Genomic DNA, 25,110 nt, shown 5'->3' on the forward strand with positions numbered 1-25,110 from the left:
AGTAGGATATAGTTATAATACATGTTCTAGAGGCTCAAATATAAAATGTACCAACAATGCTTTTCAGCTTCGATTATGACATTGAGCATTTTAAGACCTTCCATCATTATTTAGTAAAACCTTTACAAGCTACAAGGTTTGTGATTAATGTTTTTATTTTGACTTGGTGAGAGCAACTATCTTTCTGCTAGGATTGAAAGAAGGAGAAGAAATGGAGAGAAAAGGTTTCCCTCTCCCCTCTGCTTTAAATGCCAGCTTGCCTCTTCATGATAATTAAGCTTATTAAAGAATGAGTCGATGTTTGCCTTTTGTCCGTAAATGGCACTTGTCAGTGGATGTCTTCTCTCACATGGTTTCAGGAGCTGAATGCAAAATCATTTGTCGTGGAACAAATTTAACTACTACGCGGTAAGACTGAAGATTATACGTTTAAACCAGGGTTCGGCAACCCGTGGCTCTAGAGCCGCATGCGGCTCTTTAGCGCCGCCCTAGTGGCTCCTGGAGCTTTTTCAAAAATGTTTGACCTTTTTTTTCCTTTTTTTCTTCTTTTTTCCCCTTTTTTCCCCTCTTTTTTTTCCCTTTTTTTCCTTTTTTTTCTTATTTTTTCTTCTTTTTTCCCTTTTTTCTTCTTTTTTCTTTCTTTGTTTCTTCTTTTTTCCTTTTATCTTTTTTTCTTCCTTTTTCCTTTCCCTTTTAATCAAGACATTTCGACTTTTTTCTCGAAGTGCATAATGAAAAAAAATTTTGCTCCTCTAAAATATTATTTTTATTTTTCTCCTGCTCTAATACTCTTCCATAGATTCGCGTAAAAAAAAGAGTCATGTGGAAAAACATTAGAAGCTACATTTGCAGCCGAGGACCCAGGTCTAACTAATATAGAAACATGCAGCATGTGTTACCTTCATTCTAAGGCTGATACAAGACTTTTCATTTTTTGCGACTCCAGACATATTTGTTTTTTGTGTTTTTGGTCTAATATGGCTCTTTCAACATTTTGGGTTGCCGACCCCTGGTTTAAACTGACGAATGCAAAGGGACAGAACATACATCCCTGAGCATCGATGAAGAAATAACAGCAAAACCAACAGCCCAAGAGTTTTGTCAGAGGAGGGCGAAGTACTTTAAAACTAAATAATATAGAATCATTAAGTGAATGAAAGCTTTATTTTGAACAACAAAAACTTTAGCTCTGATGAAGTCTTTGCAGCTGTGTGAGACAGCCGAACACAACTCTATGGACAGAATACGGGTCTGAACTGAGTTTACTCATGAAGAAACTCACACAGTGACTGAAATAACACATTTTCATCACACCATTGGCAATATTTCCGTGCAAAAAAGCAGAATAAATGGGTTTTAGTTTGGTCTAATGATTCAGGCCCACTAGTTTAATCCACTATATTTCGGTATTGACTTTGATATTAGTTCCACTACCATGTCCAGTGACGTGAAAAGTAACTCTTTCGTCCCGTGTTTTTGCACGGTGGCAGTCGTTGACAGCATATAAATCAATCTATATCGCAGCATGCTATAAACTGACTAATTGCGTTGCCTGAAAATGAAGAAAAAACACTATTTGTTGTTGGTGCTTCACTTTTTGATGCCTACTGGTGCGTGAATCTTGCAAGAAAAGGTTGTGACCTCTCATTTTCAAGACTATTATCTCCAAAATGAGCTTTTTATGCAGCTTCAAGACATAAATGGAACATTTCCAACCATATACAATCTTTCAAACTCATTTTTGTACCATCAGAATTATAATAACTTTTCCCAAGATCTTGCCCCGGTGTCGGGAGGATCAGATTGTTGTGTGAAGTTTTATTCAGCAAGATTCTCTGTGGTTTTAAGGTCTTGACTCTATGGTGAACAGTCCGTCTATGTCTAATTCTCCCCCAACCACTCTTTTGCAATTTAAGCTTGGTGAATTAATCTAATTTGAGTAGTTTTAGCAATCTCCTCAGATGTTGTTTGCTTAATGCGGACCAATGATGTAATTCTTCTGAAACAGAGAAATATTTCCCAGTTTATGCAAACATAGCTGTTTAAGGAATGAAAAACTACAACTGTGCCAGCATCCCATACGTTTGATTTACTCTGTTTCTGTTCTTAGGGAAACAAGATTTTAACTTAATTGGATCAGCACACTTAAGTGAAATTGTGCTGTGGCTGCCTCAACATTTGTTAAAACATAAATGTAAAGTTGGTAAAATGCTTGGTCTTATTCATTATGTCACTTTTCTTTTTTGTACAGTTTTCATAAATATGCATAAATACATCTGCAATCAGTTTACATTTTCTTAACATGTATTTTTTTTTCACTTGTTGAATTTTTGAGGCTTCTTTGCCAATTTTTGTTAGTTTGATTACATAAGCTTAACTGCATTTAATGCCAGTTACCTATGTATTTTATCATGTTTACACATAAAAACACAAATCTTAACTTAATTATGGGAGATTCAAACATTGTGGCATAAGACATCACATATTATTATTATTATTTGTATTTTTTATTTACTATGACTCAGTTTATTTATAAGTAATGGTTTGAACACAGGATTCGAAGGGCAGTCTTATTGTTGAGCTCACTGAAGTGGAAACAATTTGGGTTTTTCCAACAGCAACACGGGCTTAAATATTGACCGGATCTGATTTACATATTAATTTGAATACAGTTGCTTCATGTTTTTTCCGCTGGGTGAACTGACCTCAGAGCTGCTCTGCTCTCATACCAGCGCAACCGGATTTGTGTTCACCAAACCGTGTCCTTGCCAACAGAGCTGACTTCTTTATTTGGAGGAGTTGCATTTTAGCTCAGGTTGCGTATTGAATTTCTGGACAGATTTGTTTCATTAGATTTCACAGATTTTATTTTCTTTTTCAACTTGACCTGGACTTGAGTAGGCTGACTGGGTCGGTACCAGTTAATACTGGAGTTGTTCTTCTTTGTATTCCTTTACTTTTAAAACCTCTTATTGCAGAACTTATGCAGAGGATTGACAACTCTTATTTAATTTTCAACAGAACGTGTTGCATGAAGATCTGACTGCGTTGCATCATGGTGTGGATGAAGCTCAAGATGGTGCTGGACTCCCTGTGTGGACGGAGACGCCGGCTGCCCTGTTCCCTTTGGTTCATCCTGCTGTTTGGTGCTGGAGGTCTGGTTCTTTTCATCCACCAGCAGGACCTGTCAGAGATGGTCCAGCAACACGGTCCGGGTGAGTCTATACTCTCTCCAGAGGGTCATTAGGAAGACGGATACCTATACACTGTTTCCAGCTTGTATATATAGTTTGTTTTTCTGACATTAAACCTATGAATTCCCACCAGTTGTTGACGACCCTTAAAGGCCTAAAAATGTAATAATTTAATAGATCTTGACAAAAAATACTGGCAAACACATGTGATGATGAGTAACTAAAAGGATTAAAAGTTAACACAAATTCAACAACACAGATCCTCAGCTTCAACCACCACATCCCGAAGAGTTGTAGTTACAGTCAGAAACTTCACGTTGTTAGAGCTCACCTGCTTGAAATAGGTAATAAACAATAAATTATGTCACATGGTCATACCATTTCAATTCAATTAACTTTTATTTTTAAATCATCTTTCAAAGTTTTGGGTCCAGCACTGATCCAGTCTGGGTCTTACCGATAGGTCAGCTGTAACCGTGTTATCTACTACTACTACTACTACTACTACTACCACTACCACTACCACTACTACTACTACTACTACTACTACTACTACTACTACTATTACTACTACTACTACGGTCATTTAGTAGATGCTTTTATCCAAAGTGACTTACATCTGAGAGAACAACACAACCAAGAAATCACATTCTGTAGGAGGGTCCAGCTGGATCAGTGCTGGTCAGACTACTGTGAGTCCAGGTGGTGCTGCAATGACACCATCATAAGATCGTCTTGTCATAAGATACTCAGTTCTGAGTCCTGCAGAGACCTGGATACATCTCCTAACTCATCCTGATGAGCAGAGAAGTTTACTAGATGCAGAAGTGCTCCTTGAAGAGCTGAGTCTTTATCTTGCTCTTAAAAGTAGGTCCAGACCCTGCAGATCGGATAGAGTTTGGTAGGTCCTTTCACCATCGAGGAACAATGGAGGAGAAGAGTCTGGCTACTGATTTCACGCATCGTTGTGGTGGAAGAACCAGGCGTCTGGAGCTGTCGAGAGAGAGTGTAGCTCTGGATGAAGGAGTGAAGATAGAGCGATGAAAGATTGACGGTAGAGGGGGTGTAGCTCTGGATGGAGGAGTGAAGGTAGAGGAAGTGGAGCTCTGGATGAAGGAGTGAAGGTATATGGAGTGTAGCTCTGGATGAAGGAGTGAAGGTAGAGGGAGTGTAGCTCTGGATGAAGGAGTGAAGGTAGAGGGAGTGTAGCTCTGGATGAAGGAGTGAAGGTAGAGGGAGTGTAGCTCTGGATGAAGGAGTGAAGGTAAAGGGAGTGTAGCTCTGGATGAAGGAGTGAAGGTAGAGGGAGTGGAGCTCTGGATGAAGGAGTGAAGGTATATGGAGTGTAGCTCTGGATGAAGGAGTGAAGGTAGAGGGAGTGGAGCTCTGGATGAAGGAGTGAAGGTAGAGGGAGTGTAGCTCTGGATGAAGGAGTGAAGATAGAGGGAGTGGAGCTCTGGATGAAGGAGTGAAGATAGAGGGAGTGGAGCTCTGGATGAAGGAGTGAAGGTATATGGAGTGTAGCTCGGGATGAAGGAGTGAAGGTAGAGGGAGTGGAGCTCTGGATGAAGGAGTGAAGGTAGAGGGAGTGGAGCTCTGGATGAAGGAGTGAAGGTATATGGAGTGTAGCTCTGGATGAAGGAGTGAAGGTAGAGGGAGTGTAGCTCTGGATGAAGGAGTGAAGGTAGAAGGAGCGGAGCTCTGGCTGAAGGAGTGAAGGTAGAGGGAGCGTAGCTCTGGATGGAGGAGTGAAGGTAGAGGGAGTGGAGCTCTGGATGAAGGAGTGAAGGTAGAGGGAGTGGAGCTCTGGATGAAGGAGTGAAGGTAGAGGGAGTGTAGCTCTGGATGAAGGAGTGAAGGTAGAGGGAGTGTAGCTCTGGATGAAGGAGTGAAGGTAGAGGGAGCGTAGCTCTGGATGAAGGAGTGAAGGTAGAGGGAGTGTAGCTCTGGATGAAGCAGTGAAGGTAGAGGGAGCGTAGCTCTGGATGAAGGAGTGAAGGTAGAGGGAGAGTAGCTCTGGATGAAGGAGTGAAGGTAGAGGGAGTGTAGCTCTGGATGAAGCAGTGAAGGTAGAGGGAGTGTAGCTCTGGATGAAGGAGTGAAGGTAGAGGGAGTGTAGCTCTGGATGAAGGAGTGAAGGTAGAGGGAGCGTAGCTCTGGATGAAGGAGTGAAGGTAGAGGGGGTGTAGCTCTGGATGAAGGAGTGAAGGTAGAGGGAGTGTAGCTCTGGATGAAGGAGTGAAGATAGAGGGAGTGGAGCTCTGGATGAAGGAGTGAAGGTATATGGATTGTAGCTCTGGATGAAGGAGTGAAGGTAGAGGGAGTGTAGCTCTGGATGAAGGAGTGAAGGTAGAGGGAGTGTAGCTCTGGATGAAGGAGTGAAGGTAGAGGGAGCGTAGCTCTGGATGAAGGAGTGAAGGTAGAGGGGGTGGAGCTCTGGATGAAGGAGTGAAGGTAGAGGGAGTGTAGCTCTGGATGAAGGAGTGAAGGTAGAGGGAGTGTAGCTCTGGATGAAGGAGTGAAGGTAGAGGGAGTGTAGCTCTGGATGAAGGAGTGAAGGTAGAGGGAGTAGCTCTGGATGAAGGAGTGAAGATAGAGGGAGTGGAGCTCTTAATGAAGGAGTGAAGGTAGAGGGAGTGTAGCTCTGGATGAAGGACTGAAGGTAGAGGGAGTGTAGTTCTGGATGGAGGAGTGAAGGTAGAGGGAGTGGAGCTCTGGATGAAGGAGTGAAGATAGAGGGAGTGGAGCTCTGGATGAAGGAGTGAATATAGATGGATGAAAGAGTGAAGGTAGAGGGAGTGGAGCTCTGGATGAAAGAGTGAATATAGATGGATGAAAGAGTGAAGGTAGAGGGAGTGGAGCTCTGGATGAAAGAGTGAATATAGATGGATGAAAGAGTGAAGGTAGAGGGAGTGGAGCTCTGGATGAAGGAGTGAAGGTAGAGGGAGTGTAGCTCTGGATGAAGGAGTGAAGGTAGAGGGAGGGTAGCTCTGGATGAAGGAGTTAAGGTAGAGGGAGTGTAGCTCTGGATGAAGGAGTGAAGGTAGAGGGAGTGTAGCTCTGGATGAAGGAGTGAAGGTAGAGGGAGTGGAGCTCTGGATGAAGGAGTGAAGGTAGAGGGAGTGTAGCTCTGGATGAAGGAGTGAATATAGATGGATGAAGGAGTGAAGTGAAGGTAGAGGGAGTGGAGCTCTGGATGAAGGAGTGAAGGTAGAGGGAGTGTAGCTCTGGATGAAGGAGTGAAGGTAGAGGGAGTGGAGCTCTGGATGAAGGAGTGAAGGTAGAGGGGGTGTAGCTCTGGATGAAGGAGTGAAGGTAGAGGGAGTGTAGCTCTAGATGAAGGAGTGAAGGTAGAGGGAGAGTAGCTCTGGATGAAGGAGTGAAGGTAGAGGGAGTGTAGCTCTGGATGAAGGAGTGAAGGTATATGGAGTGTAGCTCTGGATGAAGGAGTGACGGTAGAGGGAGTGGAGCTCTGGATGAAGGAGTCAAGGTAGAGGGAGTGGAGCTCTGGATGAAGGACTGAAGGTAGAGGGAGAGTAGCTCTGGATGAAGAAGTGAAGGTAGAGGGAGTGTAGCTCTGGATGGAGGAGTGAAGGTAGAGGGAGTGTAGCTCTGGATGAAGGAGTGAAGGTAGAGGGAGTGTAGCTCTGGATGAAGGAGTGAAGGTAGAGGGAGTGGAGCTCTGGATGAAGGAGTGAAGATAGAGGGAGTGTAGCTCTGGATGAAGGAGTGAAGGTAGAGGGAGTGTAGCTCTTAATGAAGGAGTGAAGGTAGAGGGAGTGTAGCTCGGGATGAAGGAGTGAAGGTAGAGGGAGTGGAGCTCTGGATGAAGGAGTGAAGGTAGAGGGAGTGTAGCTCTGGATGAAGGAGTGAAGGTAGGCAGGAGCCGTTTGGGTAATTGTATGGTAGCCAAAAGCAGAGCTTTGAACTTGATGCTGCAACTGGAAGCCAGTGCAGGGAGATTAGCAGCGGAGTGACATGACTCTCTTGGGTTGGTTGAAGACCAGACGTGCTGCTGCATTCTGGGCCATTCTGAGTTGAGTCGTATGTCAGGTAGGGTCTGATTTTCTTATCAATATAGTTGCAGTATAATACACCACATCACTGCCACGACTCCCTGAGAAAATACGTTTTAAAACATGTGCAGTGTTCTCTGTTGCGTTTTGCAACATTCTTCTCCAGAGCAGTAGTCAAACACAATATTTGTAGAACTTGATGTGTTGAATTCAGATTACACAAAAGAGAAGTGTAGAAAATATTTACTTGTTATATTTGAAGTAAACAAGTGGTCAGACTTTCCAGTCTTTTGACACATTTAATTTCCACACGAGTCAAACCTTTGTGCTGATGAAGTGACCCTGTACGCTCCCCGCTTGGCAGTCAGCATTAAAGAGATTGAGGTTTAAGCAGCCGTGTTGTACGTGTAAAACTAAGCTGCTTCGTGCCTCAGAAATAAGCTACTTGCACATCTTTGCCTTGTAATGCACTTTCAGTGGATTTAGGCCGACATCGTTTCTGTGTCTACGCTGTTGTTGGACAAGCCTCAGGTATGCTTTTGTGTATTAGAGACATCATTCTGATGTGATGCACTGGACTTTGAATGGACTCATTGTGGAGCAAAATCTCATCCTGAAAAAAATCTCAGTGAGTGAACTGTAATAAATTCATGCATTTTTGGGTAAAAAAAAAAAGAAAGAAAGAAAAGTCATCAACAGCAGAGAGCCTGCAATCCACTGAATATCTGCAGTATCATGTGTCAAGAGCATTGTGGATCATTATGAACATGAGCTGTGTCACACTCCACAGCAAAGAGAGCCACTTATCCAGAGTGGGACTCTCCAACCCTCTAATATTCCTCTGATTGTCAGATGCTTTCTGGCAATATGTGAAAAACTGAAAAAAGATATTCACAATGACACAAAAACAACAATGGCACGAGATCTGATACACCGTCACACTGTGAGACAAGCATGCACATTATGTACAAAAACACTCAGCATGACAACCAGCACTTAGTATTCATGGCAAATATCAGACCGGAAGACCAGAAAGAGACTCAGGGAATTGAACACAACCCACTTTGAGCACCGACAGAAGAAGAACAAATATGTAAATGTGGTACTTTTATCGCTCATTTGAATATTGTGTATCAAGGGTTTGATTAAACTTTACAACGGCAATGCTACATTTGACACTGTTCTGTGTGCAAAGGTATTTGGTTAAAAATGTATTTTTTTTGCTATTTTTTTTTTTTACGTTTTAAGACTCTCAGTGGCTCAAGTGGTACGATCTCTTACCCTCCTCTTAAGTAAAAATAACCTAAAAATCTGGGCGTACTGCTAGCAAATTTAAACTTGCTCTGCAGGACCGTCTCGCTACCATCCACGGAGCTCATTAAATATGCTCAAAAGTCATGGGGAGCCAATCAAATCAGTTTAATCCTGGGGGGGCTTGACACGGTGATGGAAGAGCGGCGGTGTTGTAATCTGGATGTTAACAGTGTAGACGGCTGCAGCTGAGGACGAGCAGTAGTCTGGATTGGCTTTGGCATCAACATTTAAATTATTTTTCTGAAAATTAAAAAAAAAGATGGCAACAGTTTAATTTAGTCTCTTCAACACCATACTCTCCTGCCCGTTGACTTATTTTCGTGGCTCTGAATATGTCACCTTGCCCGTTGCTCTGTTATGTCGTAACCACCTGTGTGCAAAGGCGGTTTGATAAGAAGCTGTTCCTTGGATCAGGGTTTGACATTTCACTTTTTCACACCCTTGTAAACAGCTCTGAAATCACAGCAAACACACTAATGTGACTTTTTATCAGGGCGGAGCTATGGGTGGGGCTGGATGTGCACAGGCCCACCCAGATTGACCGATTGCTCATCGAGTGAGTCATGAATTTAAAAAAATACATATTTCTTACTAAATTTACTTGGTTGTAAATGTTTCATCTTGTTTTTATTTTATTTCCCTGAACATTTAGTATTTAATAGAGCCTACACAAAAATATAATCAAACTTAATCTTACACATGATTGACTGATGTCTCACGACACTTAAAGGAGCATGAGGCAGGATCGAGCCAGGATTTATGAAAAAAATTTGTATACATTTTAAGTTTTCTAGTAATAATGTCATATGAAGCGTTCCAAACCAAAAAGAATGACCCCCCTAGCGAATTTGTCCTAGCCTTGAACAGGCTGTGTGCTGCAAAATGTGCTGCAATTGTGACCGGAATTTCCCGCGCTGTCCTGTGGATGTGACGTCACATGACGCTGCATGCACGTTCTCCCCGTTCTCCCGTGCCGGTGTCGGTGCTTTTTTTTCCCACCTGCTTTTTTTTACCGGCTCCCCGTACGTGATGACGTTTCGCCTTGTGATTGGCTTTTGACCGTACGTGATGACGTTCCGTCTTGTGAAAACTGATGATTAATAAATGTAATAAACCAAATCGATAATTTAAAATGTCTATTTAGATCAAAATATTTAACTGCTTACTGCTATGCAGCAAGCAAAAGATTGTTTACCCCCTATACTGTATATAGTAGGCTATTATTGTTCTCAGCTCACTGATGAATCTACAATTGTCTAATGAAAATAGTCCCTGATAAATATTTTAACTCTAATATTTGTTTTAGCCTATGTCAGTAAGATCACTGATAATTCTGATAATTCCTTGTATATGTTTCTTCTCCCTTTTACCTCCACTATGATCTGCTGCTTCTGACTAAAATACCATCGCGGGGAAAAAATGCACACTTCCGGGGAAAATATTGCAGCCCGATACAATCTGGTACCCACACCGGCTTCACTGTTGGCTGCAGTACCCCCGACGGCCGTCGTGGTGAAGGGTGGCGCTATAGAGTCTCATTTCTTAAAAGGAGCCTCATGCTCCTTTAAGAGAAGTTCAACTGTGATTAAAAGGTGGGTTGTTGTACTGGAGCAGATGGACGCAGTTCAGATTATGATGACATTTTCAGTGTGTTTAACTCAAAGCCCAGAAAACTCTGCCAACAATTTGCCGGTCAGATTCTGGTTTTATTTTACTATTGTGGTATGTTGTGGTATGTTATTGTTACGGTTGTGGTTGTAGTTGTGTAAGAAACTCCCGAACTTAAACTTATTGATCTTTCTGCCACTTCATTTAATTTTAGTGGCTGTGTTGCTTCAGGTTTGTGTGCTGAACTGTCCAAAGTGCTCAACCGGAGCAGATCAGCTCTGTCTCCCATGTACAGAAGTGTTGTTTTGTGCTATTAGCTCCGTAAACAGAGAAAAACATGTCTCTCATCAAATAGCAGTAAAACAATAGCGCAGTTGAAAAGCGCAAACCTCCACACAGCAACATCACCAGTCTTTTTAGTGTTTATTTTAACACCGTTTAGCGTAAAAGTAAAACTTTCAGAGAAGAATTAATTCAGATTTAGTTCATATTTTGAGTATGACTTGCTTTCTAACACCTGCAGTGTTGAATTTATCATGGTAAATGAATGAGTTTTACTCTGAAAGTTTTACTTTTACACTAAACTGTGTTAAAATAACACTAAACATAGCAGGCACATATAGACTGTTTAGTGTTAATTTTACAATCAGCTGTTCCCCATTCCCCCTTCAAAAGACTCCTGGATCCAGACAGCCATCCGGATCACGACCGATATCTAACCCATCGGTGCATGCGTCATTGACAACTCATTCTAAAAATGTCATCAAAATCCGTTCATAAAGCTTTTTGTTATTTCTCAAACAGACAAACAAACCAACACCAATGACAGCACAACCTCCGCCAAGCTCTGCTTCATCGGCGGAGGTCATTTTAATAATAACCAGGCTTATCCGTTAGCCACCTTCCAGCTCCGCCAATGCTTTTTATACTGATTTATATGTCAAGCTTGTCTTCAAAAACTAGGATTTATTTGAAAGATGAATGTTTAAATTATATTTTAAGAAGTGATGGTGGGATGAAGCCTCATAAAGCCTTGAAGCTTTCCATCCAAATAGTTAAAAAAAAAGGCTCTGCACACAAAACCCGCTGGTCAAAACCTTTGTTGTAATTCAGTTATTTTTGATGATCTACATGTCAGCATGGGAGTGATCACACAAATAATTATAACACATATATAGCAATTCCATTCAGTAAATAGATCCAATAGGATATTAAATGTTCATGTTAAACTGCCACTGTGTTTTAAAAAGATGGGAAAAAGTGCTTGTGTTTATAAGCACTGGGGTGATGGTGACTTTATTCTTTTTTTCATTAAGAAACAATATTCTTTCCTGCTCCGCTTGGATTCAGTCGGTTTCTCTTTTCAGAAATAACCTTTGGAGAAAACCATTCAGGTGTTACTCAGGGATGCACAAGTGTCCCACAGGAAGCCTCTGGATATGTGAACCTTCACCTTTCCCAGAGCTGGAGGGAATTCTCTGTCATCGTTCCCTTCTGCCAGATATCGCTGTACCAAACTCTATTTCCATCATTTTCTTCATGAAAAGCAGGATAAAACTACCGCATAGACGAGGTGTGTTTGTTTAGTTCAGTTCAGTTTTATTGAAAATAGTGCCAAATCATGACAAATGTTATCTCAGTGCACTTCAACAATGCAATTCAACTCATCGCAAATTAGTCCAGTTAACATATAATAACTGAATTGAGATGCCGGGGAACGCCTTTTCCATTTAGCAGGCTCCATGTCAACAAGCTCCTCTATCTCAGTCTAATTGGCGAAATTCCAAGACAAATGGAATAAATGTGCTTTCATAACGTCCTGAACCAGTAAGGCTTTAGACGTCATCGGTGACGTCACTGAGCCCAAATGAAGCAAGCCTTGATATACGGTAAGTTGCTGGTTGTGCTCCGAAGCCTCGGCGCGGTACGTCCCATGTGGCAACATTTCTGACCACCTGTCCAAATCCCATAAATATAATTTAATTTTTCTTGATAAGAAGCTTACCAAAACTAGTTTGAAAACAAGAAAAGAAATGCATTTGTAAAATAAAGCAAAATAAAGCAACTGTTGCAGAGGGAAATTTCTAATACGGTTTCACTCAAAAATGGTCCCCGTCGGAACAGATTGCAGACGGTCAATGTTTTCACCGTTTCAAAAGTTGTGAAATACTGTCCCCCCGGACTCCAAAAACATTTAATTCTTCTGTTCTAATGTATTTCTGCACTATAAGGCGCACTTAAAATCCTACATTTGTATGAATTATGTATGAATTTTGTTGTGCTTACCGACCTTGAACCAGTTTCATGTGGTACACTGTGCTCAAAAATCTGTCAACATTTTTTTGTGAGACTTTGATTGTGAAGAAGCCGCCCCGCTTGTTTGAGGGTCGGACCGTTCAGCTGACACATTAAAGTTGGTCCTTGGTTGGATACAGGTTGCAATGTCAGACAACATCATCCGACATCCAGTCCATGTTACCTTACTGTAATTAGACATGAAGCCCACGTTAGATTTTTAGCATAAACCCAATTTTCAAATCTACATCATAATTCAGTTGTAATCAAACCTCACAATAACTTCAGGTGTCCACTATCGCTGGCAACGATGAACCAATCAGAGAACAGGACTTAGTACGATGCTTACCTCTACTTTTTATTTGTGGAAATCGAATGATTTAAAAAGTGAGTGTATTTTTCTGTATTAGTTACAACTGAACGATAATCTGAATTATTATGAACGAGTTGAATAAAGTTCGACTTACCAGACTGTTTTGTTTCGTTTTATTCTATGTTTTATCATGCGCCTTAAAACCCAGTGCACCTTATGTATGAAAATAGACCCACTCATTGATATTGTGCCTTATAACACGGTACGACTAATGGTCCGCAAAATACGGTGCCTTGCAAACTCTAACATGCCTACATTTTGCATTGTGTGAATCTGTTCCTAAACGTTGCAACTAAACTATAACATAAAAATACATCATGCAGGTAGGAGTGGGTGAAAAGTTAGACTACACTAGACTACAACAACAAACAAGTTTTCTGTTGGTTCATTTTAGATCTAAAATATGATATAGTTAGAGTTGGGAATCGGAAGGGGAAAAATCTCTGCCTTGGAGCAGATATGTTTGGGTATTTGAAGAAAAAACAGAAACACTCTGAAGGAACACAGCCCTCTCACTCTGTTTGGAAGATGGGTCTGAAAAGTTCTCCTTCACTTGGCGGATCAGATTTGCATGCTACCTTTACATCACACACCCCGATTAACATTATGTGGGAGTAACGTTATCAAGCCTCCCCATGTTTCTTTCCACTAACCTTCACATCATGGCTGTCTCCTGCAGGTGGGTGGGGCCAAGCCTGTAACAGCAATTTTAAAAGAGACACACCTGCAGAACAGAGGGATGAGTGGAGTGGAAGGTGTCTCCACTCACTAAAACTAGCCTCTACTGTATGATCACAACATAGCTGAAAAGTGAACTTTCATGTTCTGCCCCTGTGGGAGTTTTACAAAAACATCACTTTTTTTCCATTAAGGCCAATGGACATTGGGTTAGTTTGCGAGAAAAGTCAAAGTGTGCATTTATTTACTCTATAAGGGTAAAAAGAGTGATTTCTTAGGTTTAGATATTGATATAATACTGTACATGGTTGCATACCAGCATGATGTGAACATTGCCCTATAAAAATATGACATTATTGTTACATATTTCTTCTGAGAAGAGACTGAGAGCTCTGTCTCTTTCGATTATTTTTGGATTACCAGCCATTCTTCTAAATGTTTGGCGTTCATCTCGTGATAGGTTTTGCTGCACACTCTTTTATGTATTCTACTCTATTGCAACTTTGATATTGAAGTAAAAATTTCACTTCACTAAATCATGCATGAGAGACTGTGCTGTATACAATGGCAACACAATCTTTCCAGCCCCCTCGGTAAAGCTCAATGAGCGAACCGTATCTTTGCCTTAAGCGCTGGTGCTTCACCCTAGCAGGAGCTCATATCTAATAGAGCCGAGTTATAATACATTGTGTGTCTGCTTTTATCTGCTCTCTCCTCCTTCTCCAACTCTTTATTTGGTTTGCAATTTACTTGAAAGCTTTGTATCTTATAGTTTAGACAATCTGCACAGTGGTTGCTGGGATAGATATGCTTTAAATGGCAACACTCACCCCTTGACCTAGCAGGAGTATTTTGTCGGGGCAGTATTGTGGGAAGATCAGCCACTTTCTAATGAACTAGCTGCCTTCACAAGAAACAGCTGTTTGCATGAAATGCTCTGTAAACTGCACAAATGTATACCTGAGGGCATTTCTAATTGACTGTGGAAGTGATGACCAAGATTAAAGTTTCCTGTGTGTTACCTGCCCAGGATACAACGCAGAACAGTTTAATTCACCAATAAAGGAGAGGAGGTGATGTCGATATTCACTTGTGTCAGTAAAAATGTATGATTGGATTTTGATGTGTTCATCATAACATGTTTTTGAAGTTATTTTAATAAAAGTGGCATACGCTAATGCTTGCATTTTATATGTCTGGGTAGAGCTGGACTTAAGCACACAAAACCCTTCTTTAATTAATTTATATTGAATTAATGTGAACATCATTTCATGGTCCGCCCACATACCTTCTATTGTTTTCTTTCCATTTTTCCTGCATTTAAAAAAAATAAAATAAAAGGTTACTGTACAGCAGGAAGGTGCACATGTGGCATAATACTGCTGATGCAAAGAATTTCAAAATGCAGTGACAGCAGATACAGTTGACACCACCAACAATAAAAATAAGAACATAATGAGCAAAACTAGGAAAGCTCAAATCCTCCCAAGTAATCCAGTGATCAATATCAGCCAGAACAACAGCAATGTGGCTGCAATGGCAACAAAACAGTCCACCCAATCCACAGAAATGTTTACTTAAGAAAAACATTATCAACAGCTTGTGCTGAGACTCTTTTATTTATGTTTGAAGGAACCAGCGAGGATATCACTGCTCAAATAGATTGATAAATCCCATTGTTGCAAATTCCATGTCTGGAAAAGGTTTCAGAAGACGGCCGCAAAAGGAAGTAGTGTTCAAAACAAGTAATGCAGTAAATTGGCAGATAGCAGCAGTGGTGAAAGCACAAATGCGGGTTAAGAACGTGATAAAAACAAACCGATTCTTTGGATGCCCTTTACATGCAGGTCAAATGCAGTGAGAAACATGACATTTAACGTGCAAGCAGGTGATTTAGAGTACCGTAAATGAAAAATCTGAATCTCCCTCGCTGATCCTCCCCAACACACACAAACACACACCATCCCTCCACCCCGGCTCTGTCCGCATGGAGCCTGCCAGGAGCCAGGCATATTGTTTCACGCTTGAAGGAAAAATTTGATCTCTCTGTCAGAGGTCCAGTAATCCCTTAAGCCTCGTCTGCTTTCATAGTCCAATTTAGCTGCCTCTTAATGTAATTAAATTGTGTTGATGACCCCCATAGCAGCAAAACACCACTGGACTTGGAAGTTAATCCACCACTAGATGTTTGTGGAAATACTTCAATATTATTTTACCCCCTTTTTTTTCCATTCCCATCTGTGCGTGCAAACCCCTTTCAACAAAACCTCTTTGTGTTGTGCTGGCACCATCCCAGACTCTCTGAAAATCATTAGAAAACAATATGTGGTCAAGTAAACTCCATCACATTACTTTTGCACAGCCGTAAGTACAATTTTCCCTTTAAAATTCTGTGTCTTGCGTTGAAGGACTCGAGGATACCTTTGAAAGTTTAAACGGGGTAAACTTGTTGGAGTCATACGGCATCTGGCATGGGGCATGTATCACAGCAACAATTATAGGGACCGCTGTTACACAGTCAATTCTGCCTTTTCCTATTCTCCACAGGTAGCGGAGTAAGCCTTCCCAGGAACCCCTGGGACGCCCTGAAAATAAAATAAAAAGAAAAACACAGTTTTCATGCAGGGGTATCAGCTGCATGCATCACCGTCTCGGGAGCTTCCCCCACATCTGAGTCATGCGAATTGGATTTAAAGTGGAGCTGCTCAGGGGCAACAGCAAGGTTGTGTGGTTTTCCATTAATGTTAATGCCCAGGGTTATGCCACGGGGGCCTTGCAACATAATCTGTTTATCCTGCCATCTGATCCTGCTTACCAATAGCTTCTACAATCCAAATAGATTTTATTTTTTCACTTTCCCAGTCTAGCAGAGGTCAGTGTAATAAATACAGAAATATGGAAGAGACTGGAATACAATTAAAAAGTTTTATGTGCTATTATTTTAGCAAATGATTATTGCTCAGCCAACTTAAAATTTAAGCGATAGGTTGAAAAAACTGCAAGAGGTGGAATTTGCAGCATGTTTTATGATGTTCATTTGGTAAAGTACTACATGGTTTGCAAATAATTTAAAATTGAAACATGCAACACAAATTTAAAAAGAGGACCATTAAATATGCTTTAATTACAAGAATAAAATCATATGCTGCAGTTTTTTTTTCAACTCAGTGTGAATGAAGATGCATCAGGCAAGGATAGCCCCCCCCCCCTGATGAGCAGCAGATCATGGTCTGGCCATCCTACTACTGTTGCTGGGGCTTTCAGGTTGCCCTTTTCCATAACGCCACGCTGAGCAGTGTCCTGAACTCTAAAGGACATAAAAGGTAATGAGGCCAGAGCACCAGGTGGAACCAACCACGATGCTGACTTTTGAGAACCTCTTTGATGCTGTAAAAACAGACGCTTTTTCATGCAATGTCACAACCGAGGCATTCTCAGCCGCTCAGCTATGGCACATATCACAAATATAGACACAAACTATAAGGCTGTGCAGTTTGGGGTAGCTGCGTGTCAGCGCGGCTCATCTGCCTGTTGCGGTGTCAGTGGTTCGATATCTGGCGTGCACATGTCCACATGTCAAAGTGTCTTTGGACTTGACCCAAAACACCAAATGGGCCCCAGTGTTTAAATGCATGATGGTTGTAGAAGCTTAACATAGAGTCTCTATAGATGAAGAAATGATATATGATGTAAATGTGAATTGATCATTTTGAATATGTGTGTGTGTGTGTGTGTGTGTGTGTGTGTGTGTGTGTGTGTGTGTGTGTGTGTGTGTGATTACCGGGGACTCTCAAAAGTAATACTTTCCTTCTCTCTGACTGACTATAAGGGTATTTTCACGTTAAATTCTTCAGTTTAATTTTGCAGGAATATTTGTTTATGTTTAGGAAGTGTCCAGCTCTCACCATCTCCCGTCCTGGTTGTGGACAAAATGAACCCAAAGTAATTCTGGACTCTCATCCAGGCAGTCCTCAGCAAGAACTGCATATAAGCTTTACAGCACAGTATTATCTAGGAACCCCAAGAACACATAGCTCTCTTTAGCGCCGTTTACATTGCTGGATTTTCTGTCTTTATTACCGCGTTTATGTTCTTTTTACATCAACTGACACAGGGTTGTGGTTGGGCATATAATCCACCTCCTAGGACGCACTTAAACGGAATCGTAAAATGCAACTGGCTACTAAAATAACAGACTGCAGCCTTGCAACAAATGAAACTCAGGGGGTGGCTGCGTGCTGATGGGTGGAGAAGTTGACCAGGAAGGTTGGAACAGGGTAACTGGACAGATTCAGCTGCACGTACAGCATCAGTACAGTAAATAAAAACCTGTGACTTCTCCAGCTGGAAGTGTCCGGGTCTTCCTCACCAGCTGGAAGTGTCCGGGTCTTCCTCACCAGCTGGAAGTGTCCGGGTCTTCCTTACCAGCTGGAAGTGTCCGGGTCTTCCCCACCAGCTGGAAGTGTCCGGGTCTTCCTTACCAGCTGGAAGTGTCCGGGTCTTCCCCACCAGCTGGAAGTGTCCGGGTCTTCCCCACCAGCTGGAAGTGTCCGGATCTTCCCCACCGGCTGGAAGTGTCCGGGTCTTCCCCACCAGCTGGAAGTCTCTGGGTCTTCCCCACCAGCTGGAAGTGTCCGGGTCTTCCCCACCAGATGGAAGTGTCTGGGTCTTCCCCACCAGCTGGAAGTGTCTGGGTCTTCCCCACCAGCTGGAAGTGTCTGGGTCTTCCTTACCAGTTGGAAGTCTCTGGGTCTTCCCCAGCAGCTGGAAGTGTCCGGGTCTTCCCCACCAGCTGGAAGTGTCCGGGACTTCCTCGCCAGCGGGAAGTGTCCGTTTCTTCCTCGCCAGCGGTAAGTGTCCGGGTCTTCCCCACCAGCTGCTGTTTTATTGGTGAGCGGGTTTTAACTACAAGCACTCATCGTCCCTGGAGTCCCATAGGACTCTGGTCGGCACACTACAAAATGATCAGAAAGTTGTTAACTTTTCACTCGGTTATGGAATGGAGGGATGGCCCTTACATACTTGACTGGTCTCTCCTTTTTCACACCTTTTGGTCTACCTGGCGAGTCAGAAAAAAGAGGTTATCAGATTTTACGCTTTTCCGAAAAGTTTTCTGAAAAGGTCTGTTCTGCAAAAGAAATGTAAGCGCCTACAGACCGACAGAGTGGTTTAATGAGACATTTCTTTGGTCTGGTACACACCGCAGATACCAAACTTCCAAACAAATGTATCCTGTTGGTGGAGGTAGCATTTCGGATAAGCCTGACGGAAAGAAAAACAAAAACGTTATCTTTAGAGTTGACTTCATCAAAAAATGCTAGTTTTGCATGGGCGGTATGATTTTTCTTTTTCTTTTTTATGTCACTGCTACCATATGAATCTGTTAAAATCAAACGTAACGTTCTCATCAGAAAGCTTGTCCTCATTATTACCATCAGATCAGAAAAACAGAGCACAATTTTTAACTTTTCAGCCATCTTCCTGCAGATTGTTGCTGATTGTGAGAGCTCCAGAGAGGAAGAGACATTCAAAGAAAGAGTGGGAAGGGAGACAGATGTGATGTAACCACTGTTATCACTGGGGACATCTCGTGCCCTCAAAAGCAAGGAAGTGGTAATAGATGCCAAAGTTCAAGTTAGAGCGACTTGAAGGTTGATCAAGTCATTATAGCTCTGCAAAGGATTATTCTACAAAAATGGTTATTGTTACTGAAATGAAAATAAAGACCTCTCTGTTATTTTAGACGGGTCAATTAATATGTTTCACTCGTACAAAAAGGCGTTCAAGAATTCTATCTCAACTAAGTGCTTTAATAATAAAGTTCATATTTGCCTCTTTTATATTATGATACATGAGTGGCTTTCAGATTATGGAGTAAATGTTTGAGCCCCAAATACGACTTTACTGAAGAGAATATGGCAGGAAACTATTTTTTTTCAGCTGCCAAAAAGGTAACATGAACTTCCATATTTTCTTAGGAGCCGTGGCCTCGAGAACCTGATGCCTTGAATAAAACATCTCATCGCCACACTCTTGTTCGCTTTGTTTGGCTGTACAAAAGTTGAGTACAAAACCATTAAAAGTCTTCCACTAAGTCTTATCTGTATAAGGCTATAATACTGTACAAGAATCAGGCTATACTCCATCCCTATTATAGTCACGGATATAATTCTGAGAGGGATTCTGCATGATTGTTCCCAAAAGACAAGCCCTGCTTTAGGAGCAGTGATCCGTCCCTGCAGTTGGAAGCCGACGTACCCATTATGAAATCGGACTTGAACCCATTCCCTGCTTGGCAGTGAGACATGTTGAATGGATATTATTGTGCACTGCTGAGGCTTCAATCACTGTAATCCCTCCACAAAGTGCACACACTCTTAGAGAAAGATGAAAAGAGTGGAGAAGAGAGTGGCCTATTCACCATGTGTGTCGCTGCAGAGGGCACAAGGAGCGGAGCTGGTCGAGTCAGTGGCCTGAACCAGTGATTCCTCAGCCCTCCCTCAGTCAGAAAAGAACAAAAGATTAAGCCCTCCTCCCATCCAAGGTGATAACAAGCTGTCAACTTCAAAAATGTAATCTGCTGACTCCAAGAGGAAGTGGTGGTGTCAGTGGAGTGGCCTGCCAGCTGATGCTTATCTCCTGAATGGCAAGCCATTGATGAAGAGAGCTGTGGCCCTGCTGGCAGACACATAAAAGCCACCTCTGTCTGCCGTCAAACAAAGGGGTCTGCATGGGTAAAGGAATCTATACTCAGCCAATTTTCAACACATTTATATACATACATCACCCCTAGACCATCTCTCACTCTCTGATGTGAGCCACAATGAAAAGGCGATGGGAATGATAAATGACACGAATAGCAGCCAATAGACTAGGGATAATAAGGAATTACCCCTGACAATGCTGACAAGTGATGGGAGGCGCCCCTCTGTCAACTTGTCTCGGGAGTCCTTCCACTCCGTCTGCGTCCAAATAGTGAAATGTAAAAGCCATATTGCTGCCAACCAAGTCCTGCGGCACGCTTCAGCGGGCAGTGAGGCTACGATACAGGAGCTATCACCACACTGCAGCCAGTAAATCCATCCAAACTGGGCATTATCCAACCTTTTAACAAGGGTATTGCCGTGTAACTAATTGCCCACACCTAGTATATCTTACTATCTCTTATCAGCCTTATGTCCCCGCACCCCTAGTCTATTTGTTTCTTTCAAATGTTCCATCTTAAAAATTGCTTTTAAATCACCCAATGGAGTTGCCAGATTGCTAATAAAACATACAGGGCCATCTTTGATCATATTAGCTATTAATATTGGTGTGCTGGATTTTCTTGATGTCAGATTGTTGTGGGGGTTGTGTATTTAATACGGTAAAGAATCTAATTATCCGGTCCATACCAAGAGCCACTTATGATTCCAGTAGTTGTGACAGAGAGAGGGAATTAGTCACACAGGGGCTATTTCAGGCTGTTTACAATCTGATTTCAGACCAGTATTGGGAGGGGGTGGTCTCTTGTGGATTAGGGGCTATTGATCTTGAAATACAAGTCATGATAAAAAATAGATTCTCTCTGTTATTTTCTGTACAGCTGATTACAGAAACTGAAAGGGATGACTGACCCAGTGCCTTTTTTGGATGGTTGGTTTTATGACGCTTTTCCTTTGATTCAAGTCATATTACAAAGAAAATATAATGAATCTCATCACTTTACCAGCAGCTGATCCATCTGGCAGCTCGTTTCTTTGTGAAAATGCACATTATGTACAGTGTAATACATTGAAAAAGAAATGACTTTTGTCCACTGTGTAATATCAGTTTCAGCTAATTTGAAGGAATATTTGTCTACTTTTATGAAGCGTGTAGCTCCAGCCATCATCTGTGCCTGCTATCAGCAAAAACCAGACAAAACAAGATCATCCTCTCAAAGTTGGACAACTGGGTTTTGTTTGTGGTGCTTTTTCAAATCCACAACAATGAAACCCGCTCACAGAGATACATCATGGCAGAGGCGACTGAGAGGCTCAAGAAAATACTGACAGAGGAGGAAATAGGAAGATGACTGAGGAAGAGACCAAACAAAAGTAAATATGAGAGAGCGTTGGAAAAGAGACTCATGCATTGATAGACTGAGATATTCAGTTCCCTCCGTTATTGTGAAATACTCACAATAACAAAGTCATACTATTCTGAGGACAGAACCACGTGCACTGTAAAAAAGAGGGCAGACAGAGCTGCCCTTGACACAAAATACTCACAAACTTTGTCATCCTGTCAGGTAGCCTGTGATCCATGTTGTCCTGACGGAGTCCACCTTATTTCTTCCTGGACAGAGTGAAGCAACGGCAACAACAGACCTAAAGAACTTTGTTTTTACAGCCAATGCAGGAGTGTGCTGTTCAGAATAGGTAAACATTCCAGAAATGACATGAATTAGTGTAGTTTCTGACCTCATCCATCCCCACAGATGTCCTGAGGTAAAAGGAGGGATGTGGACAACCTTAACAATATAGCTGGTTCTCAGGCACGAAGTCTACAGGTGGATTCTGGGGCGATGGAGGTATTTCTGACCTGCAGAAAGTTTGGCAGTTGTGCATCGGCTGAAAAGGCAGAATTAGGCACCGTTAATCTCTTTTAAATAGGCCATTTGAGTAGTTTATGTAATTAGAAAGAACCCCAGAGGGGTGCAAGTGATGATTTTGTTGCCTTCCAGAGCTGGCTCACAGATGTTACCAAATGTCTTTATTTAAAAACGGACCAAGGAGAGAAACAGGCAGTGCAAATTAGTTGCACGATGATATGCAAACATGTTGCTGCTTCTTTTTCAATGCCATCTGTTTTCTTACATTTTGTAGATCTACTCATCCCCCTTCCGAGGTTTCCCGTCAGCACCTTGTACAGCACCCCAAACCTAGCTCACTCACTGGCTGGGTTGTCGACTCAACAGCTCCAGACACTTAGGGCCTGATTTACTAAAGGTTTGCGTGCGTAAAAACGTGTGCAAACTTGACATCACCCGCAAACCAATGTGCAAGCTGATCTACTAACAGCGTGCAAAGAGGACTGCATCTCTCAAATGAGCAAAATAGCACACGCTATTCATTTAGTACTTTTGCCCTGATGAATAATCAATATGGGGCATACCCGCCAGAAATGGCTAAATACTGGGAGGGGAAAATGCAAATAGGTTCATTTACCACACGCAATGAGATTTACCAAGCCTGAAAGTTTTTGCGGGGATTGTGATTGCGTCTGTATTTAATACGTTCGAAAGGAAGGTGCAAATCTGCCCAGCATTACACACCGATGCTTGTTGGTATCTGATTTGAGGACTGGGGTGGGGATGGCTCAACTTGTGGTGAGGATTCTCCACATGCAAAAGGAGAAATATTTTATTTGAATGTTAAATCGAGTATTATTCAGCAAAAGGTTGCCACAGGAGGCACCTTCATTTTTTTTATTTGTGATAATAAATAAATCACGTGTTTTCATGGAGAAAAAAGTGTTTCTTATTGTGCGCCTATACTTGTTCTGCAGTTGTCATACCCCGGTGTTGTGCCGTATGCAGCACCCCTGCCGTGAAAAGCACCCCCTCGTCTGACAAAAATGATATTCTCATTCCGTGTCACGTTCTGTTTAGCGTCCAGTTTTGTGTTAATGATTCATGTTTAAATGCGCTCATGGATTCCACAATAGTCATACTTTCCCACAATCACAGTCACAGATAACAAAAATCGGGTAAATGGTTATTGATGTCATTAATTAATAGCCTGCTTACTGTGTTGTCTTCCATAATATTTGTAAATATATATAATATAAACTCCTAAGTATGTGTTTGTGTGAGTGTGTATATATAAATATATTGAAGTGTCAGTGTGTTGTTTTTTTTCTTGGTCTACTTATCATTGAATATACGAGGGGGTGCTTTTCACGACAGGGGTGCTGAATACGGCACAACAATTAGCCTCTTCCACTAATATCTCTAACTCCAACTCGTCAAATTTCATTTTGCGCTCGCAAACCGTAAGGCGCGCAACACCTCATTTAAATACTGCGGTTTGCACCTGTTATCAATTGCGCACGCAATCTTAGTTGATCACCCGCAAAACACACAACAACAGCACGTGCAAACTTTTTCAGTGCACACGCAATTTAGTACTCTTTATTTAGGATCTTAGTAAATCGGGCCCTTAGAGTTCAAGATTTTGGTGTAGCATCAGAGATGGCTCTGAAATGTGAGACATCTTTGAATATTTTACACACGACAATCAAGCACTGCATTCAAATGTTGATAGCTGACAGATTTACATATAATAAAGTTTTTTTTTGTTTGTTTTACTTTCGCTTGGCAGCTTGCAAACAGGGCTTCAAACTAAGCTCTGTGATGGCAGCTCGCGCCCCCTCTGGTCCGAATCGAGGCGACACAGAGCCTATACATTGCATCTAAGCAGACCACAAGAATCCTGATTGGTTGATTCATTCTTCTTCCTTTCCAAATTCCCTGCCGCTATTTTGTCTTCGTCATTTCCAAGTCGGAAAGAACAATAGTTTGCTGCAGTGTCGGTAAAAATAATGCTCCACATTTTTCAGGTCCAACTTGCGTAAGTGTTCTTCATTTGGTCCGTTGTTGCGTCTGAGTCGCATACAGGGACTTAAAAAAAAGGAAACTCAGCACTGCGAGCTACAGTTATGCAATGTCGAATGACTGAGTTATTACACAGTAATATTACAGAGAACAATATGCAGCATAGTTTTTAAATGATGTGCTTAAATACATTTGTATAACACCACACTCATCAGCACTAAACAACACATACAACCAAGTGTATTGGGTGTCATTAGTTATGGAGGACTTTGAATACAAACAAAGTGGTGTAAAAATAAAAAAAAAAAGGGATTTTGATAGCAGTAGAACAAAAAACACATCTGCATCACTGAAGTTAGTTATCTCTGATTATTAAGGTGTTCCTAATATTAGAGGCTAGTTTAACAGTTGTCAGGGTGGTTCGATTTCTAGGAACCACGGATGAGTTTATGTTCATTTGATCTGTACCACAGCATGGCGAGGACCGTCCAGACACCTGGAAACATCAGTCATCTCTACGAGAACCAACACATATTTTTTAGAAAATGTAATCATAAATGTGTGTATTATTTTTTGAGCTATTGCAGTCACCATTGCCACCAAACCACCAGTCACAATAAAACATACAGACACTACACAGTCGGATCATTTTCAGCATCAGAGGCCATGAAGTGATCTGGTTTCAGTGCTGGTGATCAGTATTGAGACTGGTGTTGAAGGATCTGTCTGGTTACCGGGAACAACTGGTCTACAATTATAATCCAAAAATCTAGGTTATCAAACATTGAGAGTAGTTTTAAATATCTACAATGAACATATCTTTTAACATGAAATGTGTGGGGTGACTTGTTAATCTGTGGTGAAAGTTGTGGGACAAAGAAAGAAAATGTTGCGAACTGACGATCCAGTAATTTTTATTCTATTCCAATATTTCAGCTTTTATTTTGGAAACACCAGTGAAAGTCACCTAACCAACTGAATCTGTAAAGAATTGGGGAAATGAGTATGTCACTTTTTATTTATTGTTATAAGCGCATATAAATTGCTCGTATA

General features: G+C 41.6%; 1 protein-coding gene across 1 annotated transcript in view; it reads left to right on the top strand.

The window, feature by feature from the left end:
* Positions 1 to 25,110, top strand: part of LOC133463810 (carbohydrate sulfotransferase 8-like) — a 227,037-nt gene that overhangs the window by 62,713 nt on the left and 139,214 nt on the right. The window contains exon 2 of the mRNA XM_061745536.1: positions 3,022 to 3,215. Coding sequence (XP_061601520.1) covers positions 3,056 to 3,215 — 160 coding nt within the window. The 5' untranslated portion in view covers positions 3,022 to 3,055. The remainder of the gene's footprint in view (positions 1 to 3,021; positions 3,216 to 25,110) is intronic.

This window comes from Cololabis saira, chromosome 2 (assembly GCF_033807715.1).
Source record: "Cololabis saira isolate AMF1-May2022 chromosome 2, fColSai1.1, whole genome shotgun sequence".
NCBI classification, from domain to species: domain Eukaryota; kingdom Metazoa; phylum Chordata; class Actinopteri; order Beloniformes; family Belonidae; genus Cololabis; species Cololabis saira.